This window comes from Heterocephalus glaber, unplaced genomic scaffold (assembly GCF_053883595.1).
Source record: "Heterocephalus glaber isolate CG9 unplaced genomic scaffold, H.glaber_assembly_v1.0 deba00001461, whole genome shotgun sequence".
Classification (NCBI taxonomy): Eukaryota; Metazoa; Chordata; class Mammalia; order Rodentia; family Bathyergidae; genus Heterocephalus; species Heterocephalus glaber.
The window spans coordinates 26,410,452-26,417,303 of record NW_028258308.1 but is presented as its reverse complement, the minus strand read 5'-3'; the positions used below and the strand labels follow the sequence as shown (position 1 = coordinate 26,417,303).

Genomic DNA, 6,852 nt, shown 5'->3' with positions numbered 1-6,852 from the left:
CTCCAGTGGTTCAGGGAACTATGAGGATTATGATACTTGTCTACATTTTTATTAGAGGTTACTTTGGAATTGCAAAGTATTTTCCTAGCTTTTTTTTTTTTTAGATGGTCAGTGTTCCCTCAGGGGCATTAAAGAAATTTCAGAAAGAAAAGTTTCAAATCAGGTCTTATCCCAGTGTGAGTGGGTGTGTAAAAAATGCTCCCATTTTTGGTATCATTGGGCCATAGGTCATGGCCACCAGGAATGTATACCTTTTTCTAGAAATAGAAGCCCTGTGTTTCAGGTCTGGGATCTCGTAAATAAATGTTTATAAATGTAATATACATTTAAGTCTTTGCTTCTCCATTGAACCACAGTATAAGTGGCACAGCATGCTATTTTGGACTTACTTTGTCCTTTAGACCTGCTAATGTCTACCTGCCTAACCCTATAATTTCGTACATTTAAAATACTATTTTAAGATGAAGCCAGTAGTTTTCATCTGATTATCAAAGATGTTCAGAGCCTAAGTGAAGAAATCTAGAGGTAGAGAAATACAATGAGCACCCATGACCTAGTAATATAGGAAAATTGTAACTTCTGACCTGTTAGATGTCAAATATGCTGAGTTTATGGTCTTGCAACATCAAGAAATGAAGTTGTGAACCAAAGGAGAAAGTTAGAAGAGTTTTATTGGGAATAAGATGAAGTGTAGCTTCTGGATTTCCAGGAGTCCCTAGTGGGTGGCCACCAAGGCCCTTTGTCAGGGGTAATTTATATGGGAAGATTACAATGTGGGTACAACATGGGTCAAAATATAATCAACCTTTAGGATTACAAGTGTAGTCACTTAGCTAATGCCGATCCAATAGACAAGTGAGACACATAGCAAGGGTATATGGAAGATAAACAAATTATTGGAGAGGAATCAGAGTGTGGGTCCAGATGTTCTGGTCCCCCATCTATGTGTCTGATGCCTATCTGGGCCCATTGGACCACGTGGTGCTAAAACTGCAGTATAATCTTAAATTGCTGTTTATCTCTAGGGAGGCTTGCACGCCTGGCTCTCTTTAGATTTGCTTCCAGCCATAATTCTGATGTCTCTATTTTTTTGTACTAACTTCCTCATGGGACCAATCCCTCTCTGACTGCATATTCATTTCTATCTGACTTAGCTGTCTATAACATTAATACAGCACCTGGCCTATGTCAGATGTTCAATAAACAGTCTGCCACCATTCTTAAAATACTTAGAAAATAGGAGTTGAATTGAGTTCCACTCGTTGCATTCAAAGCAGCTAGATCAGTCAGTGCTCTGTACATTGGACTTCCTTGAATAGTGAGTGAATAGTCTCCCTCAGCCAGAAGTGGATGAGACAGCTGCTCAGTTGCGGGGCAACTTCTACCATCCCAGGGGCTCTAGAGTATGTCTGAGAAAACAAGCGGGTTGGGGCGCCACAGCTGTTCTTCAACATATCTCAGAGCTTGAAGGAGGCTAGAGGGGCCAGCATCTTATTCTTCCATGTTCTCCTTCGTCATCCAGAGCAATCAGGTCTAAGGCTGCAGGTAAATGTGCTGGACTAAGAGGTCGCCCACGGACTCCACGACACAGTAACGGTTTCAGATGCGGGCGGCCTGCGGTTGAGGAGCGCGCCCGAGCAGAGGTCCGCCCAGGGCGCCGGTCTGAAAGCAGCGCCCAGAGCGCTCCTCGCCACGCCCACTTCCTGCCCCCTCCGCGCCTGGCCAGGTCCTCTCCCGCGGACCGCATGCGCCGTCAGTCTTCTCCTGCACGGCCTCGGCCTACCTCGCAAAGCCTCTGCCATCCCTAGGGCCAGGCCAGGACGCTCCCCGCGGGCGGGCGGAGGTGTGGGACGCGGTAGGAGCTGGGCGCGCACGGCTACCGCGCGTGGAGGAGGCACGGGCCCGCGGCGATGGGGGCCAGGGCCGCTCCTTCACGCCGGAGACTGGCGGGGCGGCGTCTGAGGTACCTGCCCGCTGGGAGCTTTCCCTTACTTCTCCTCCTGCTGCTCCTCTGCATCCAGCTCGGGGGAGGACAGAAGAAAAAAGAGGTAGAATGAATCCGGTTGGCTTCTGGGGTGGCCCTGGGAGGTTGGGGCGGGCCACGTTGCTAGGATGCCAGGGCCCGTTGCTAAGCAGCCCGGCAGGCGTGGGCAGGGTGGCGCGGGGCAGAGGCCGGTGGGGCGTGGGCCGCAGCCCGGGGAACCGGTTGGTTTGCTCTGTGCCCCTTGAGGCTGCGCCTGGCTCTCTCGCTCATCAGCCCCCGAGCGCTTCCAACTTCGGCTGTAGGCGGAGATTGGAGCACCAGGGTCACTAAAAGGGGTGTGGTGGATGTTCATTACCCTTTACTCGTGTTTATAAACCTATGGGAACTGTTTGGCTCCTATTTGCTTACTCTGCTCTCTTCTTTACCCATTTCAGAAGGCTGCACAGCATTTTGCGAGTGCTTTTTTTGTTTCCTAAAATTATACCACGTTTATTTTTAGGTTAAACTGAATGTGTACGTGTGAGAATAGCCTCACATTATCGTATGCAAATTCGTTTGTGAAGTTCAGATCACCTGATTTCAATCTTAGCCCATCATTAATATTTAGGGACGGTGACATATGAAGTTATTGTATTTAAAGTACTGTAGTTTGTATAATGACTTGTGAATTCATACATTATTCCCGTGGATAGTTGACCTGGCAGCTTCAGAAAAAATTTATTTTCAGACATGTGACTAAGGTTTCAAATTGTGGATATTTTTAATAAGAGTATTCCTAATTTAAAACGGATTTTCCTGGTGAAATTATGCAGCTACCTGTGGCTCATAATCTGCACCATGTTCAAGTCATTAACAGAATTTTCTTAATTGCTTGGCTCATAGTGGATAAGTAGTCTGACATGCAAAGTAATTCTGATTCTTTTTTCTGTTTACTCTTCATTCAGTGTTCAATAACTTTTAGTTTTTTTATTTTTGTCTTAAAGTAGGCTATACAAAATTCTCGTTGTAGTTGTGATAAAGGATTTACAAGAATCATTACAGTTAAAATTGTTTATAAACACTGTATAAATTAAAGGTATATTTTCTCTAAACATGTTGTATTTAGTATATGTGCTGCCGAAGCAAGCACAACACGTTGTATTTATATGGAATTAGATTTTGTAGTTGTTCATGAGGAAGGAAATTGAGGAGTAAACAGATTTTTTTTTGTTACTAGAGTAGAAGGCGATAAAAATGATTCGGAACTCTATGAAAATTCTAAATTTTTTTTTTTTTAATCTCCTGGGAAGACTGCTGTGGCCATTCTTTCAGTAAGGAAAAACATAAAGTGTACAGGTTCATAGCATCTTAGCCTCTCCAATTGTAAGAGGACATTAATATGTGAAACATTTGATAACTGGATAACAGGCTATACTTGAATCTAAATGAGAATAACATCTAATTTTCCTTTTTTTTTTTTTTTTTTTTGTAGTACTGGGTTAAACCCAGGGCCTCAGGTATGGTAGATAATTGCTTTTCAGACCTTTTTAAAATTTTGAGTCACTGTCCTTCGAAGTTCAAGTGGCAGGCCTGGAACTTGAGATTCTTTTCTCTCAGCCTCCCAAGCAGCTGGAAATAGGAGTGTGTGCCATCTGCCCAGAATAAAAGATATTTTAAGAATAAAGGATTAGGTAGAACTGCTGTTGAATATTAAAGAAGGACGTCTTCCAAAATTACTTTTTTTCTCATAAACAGGAGACCCTAATAGATGATGGTGGTACAGAATACACATATTTTATTTAAGGAAAAGATGAACAAATTAACAATTTGTACAATTCAAGTTTTGATACTTTTCTCAATAAGTGTGTGTGTCTCTGAAATACAGCTCACTTTCACATCTGGTACTCAGTTCATTAACTGATCTCTTCCAATATTGGAAGACAAACACTGAAAATGAGAAATGCTTGGTCACCAATATGGTACTTTCCTAGGGTTGTTTTGACCATATGTGGTTTCTTCCCTGCTGATTTTAGAACCTGGTTTGACATCATTGAACCAGGCAGTATAGTAATTGGAATTTAATTACTCACATATGTATCAGAATAGGTAAATTGGGGGCTGGGGACTTAGCTCAGTGGTTTTGCTGCCTGCCACACAAACACAAGGACCCGAGTTCAATCCCCGGTACCAAAAAAAAAAAAAAAAATAGGTAAATTGGCTTGAGCAGTTGTCCTTTATCCTGGTGAAGTTATATAGTAAAGGTTGGACCTAAGAACGGAGGTGGTTGCTTTTATTTAAGTAAAAATTATAGCAGTAATAATTTCTGCCTTGAATTTTTTTGAGTTGGTCCAATTACAACTTAGCCCTTACCTGCTTATATGACACTAAGCAAACCACTTAATCCTCTTGAATTTAAAATTTCCTTGTTTTAATATGCAGACATAATGCCTACATATCAGGGTTGTTGGTATTAGTTCAGTGCCTAGAGCACAAGTGACCAATAAGTGATAACTATTACTCTCAATGTTAGACATGAGATTCTAAAATGTGACGAGATATTTTTTTTTTTTGAGGGGGTACAGGAAATTGAACTCAGGACCTGGAGCTTGCCAAGCAGGCACTGTGCCAGTGAACTACATCCTTGGCCCAAGAATTTTTTAAAATTGATTTTTTGGTTAGATACAGTTTATAATAATAGCCTCTGGAATAAATTATCTATTATTCATTATGAAACACTGAGAATTCCAAATTAGTAAGTTGTTTGATAATTTCCCAGAAAGAGATTTTGCATTATTGAAGAATTGGTTATGTTCCTTGAATTGTTGTGTCTATTTGTGTATGTGTATGTTTATACATGTTTCTTTGTAAAGACATTTTTATTCCTTGAAAGTTTTATTGTTTTTTCTTTTAAGAATATACTGAAGAGAAATAGTTAAATGATCAAGCACAGAAAATTTATCAAATATTTTACTTTCTTTGATTGCATTAAATATAATCGTTAACAGCTAATTTTTGAATCCTCTTTCATGTTAAATAATGTGAGGCTAGACTTTTGCTTCCTAGTAGTATTAATTTGACTATTTAGTACATTTTGTTTTTCTTTTGACATTTTGATTTAGGATTGTTTTAATTTTTTTTTTTTTTTTTTTTTGACCAGGAATCGAACTCGGGAACTTGTGCTTGCAAGGCAGGCATGGTGCCGCTGAGCTAAATCCCCAGTCCTGTTTTAATTTTTAATGACTTCTTTTGATCATGTAAAATGAGCCCAAATTCTCATGATTTCCAATAGACTTACTGGCTTTGTCAGTCATCAAATGAAGCTGTTAAAATAATTTATCCTATCTACAAAGAATGTGATTAGTTAACAGGCTATCATATGTAGGTAATAATGACTACTGATATGAAAAATTGAGCAGTTTGTAAATATTTTCTAAGAATAAAGTGCTTGCCTAAATGAAACATTCTAATTTTCTTTGACATACTTTTGTATGTCCTTCATGTGTTTAATCACATTTAACAATGAGATGTATAATATCCAGTTATTTTTAGTGGCGAAAATGACTTTACTATCCTAGTAAATGAAAAAACGGGAGAAGATAGAGGTAAGGAATGAATGCTGCCTTTAAACGAAGAATTTAATTGGAAGAAAAAGTTGGCAAACACAGTACAACTTTCAGAAGTACATGGTAATTGTAGATTGCTGTGTCTGCACATACACACAGATGATGCTGATATCAGGCAGTTACTTTAGTTAGTTGAGATTATGTATATAACTCCCATGAAGAGGGATTAAACATGACAGGCCTTAACCTAGAATAGCCAGAGTTGCCCAGTCTGCCCCAGTTTCGTGGATGGTGGTGGAAGACATGGGATTGCCATGTCTCAGTATTCCACATTACACTTATTCTCTAAGAAAGGACACAAGCAAGGGGAATTACCTCTTCATGTCTCTGGATATGTGTATGAGAATGGGATGCACTTTCATACATCTATTTGTCATAGCAGGAAATCTATGCACATTTCACTCAAATTCTAAGTTTTACCCATTGGTGACTTTTTAACACCGCCCCCCCCATCCCTACTCCAGCCAAAGTTATCAACTGAGACTTCTCTGAAGAATACAAAAATCTTTGAGTTCTGTTTAAGTACCACAGGGCTGTCAAACACACTCTCTAAACTTATTTCCTGTGAGCCTTTGCTCTTTCTCCTAGTTTGTATACCACCACTCTTACATGCCTCCCACCAGTATTAACTTAGGCACATTACCTCTTCCACTTTTTTGATGAGGTTCTGTGCTCAGATAGGTGGATTTTTGTGCTTGCTTCTTCATAGCATTTACATGCAGTGGTGTTTTGTCATTCTTTTTATTTGGTAAGTGCTTTGAGAAGGTTATGTTTTTTTCATATATGTATTCCTGTATTCAAACATACTGCTTTTGATAAAGTGTGTGGTGGGTTCCTGAGAGATAGATTCCAGATTCTTGTGTACGATGAGCAAAGAATTGCCAAGTATACACCTGACAGAAAAAGTGGCTACATTTATTGAAGTTAATGGAGGACAGTGTACTCAGAGTGAGCAGGTTTGTGCCAGCAGAAACAAAAAGGTTTTGGGAGTGGGGATTTAGCTCAGTGGTTCCGCAACCTGCCTCACAATCGCAAGGTCCCGAGTTCTATTCCCGGTACCAAAGGAAAAGAAAAAAAGTATGATCTCAAGGTGCATCCATTTATCTAGAAATGTCTCAAGTTTATCCTTCTTTATGGCAGAGTAGTACTCTATTGTATATAAAAATTCACATCTTCTTTATTCTTTGGTTGATGGCATTTGGGCTGTTTCTAAGGTTTACCTAATACAAACTGTTCTGCTATAAACATGGGGGTGCATGTATCGCT

General features: G+C 40.0%; 1 protein-coding gene across 8 annotated transcripts in view; it reads left to right on the top strand.

The window, feature by feature from the left end:
• Positions 1-1,703: 1,703 nt before the first annotated feature.
• Tusc3 (tumor suppressor candidate 3) overlaps positions 1,704-6,852 on the top strand; it is a 297,038-nt gene continuing 291,889 nt past the window's right edge. For 4 of the 8 annotated variants that reach the window (XR_015453460.1, XR_015453461.1, XR_015453459.1 and 1 more), the window contains exon 1: positions 1,710-2,048. Coding sequence is in view for 5 of the 8 variants with exons in the window: in XM_087217199.1 (XP_087073325.1) it covers positions 1,911-2,048 (138 nt within the window). In the remaining 3 variants the exon portion in view is untranslated. Of the gene's footprint in view, positions 2,049-6,852 lie in introns of all 8 variants that reach the window. The other 4 variants (XM_087217201.1, XM_087217200.1, XM_087217203.1 and 1 more) reach the window with 3 other exon arrangements.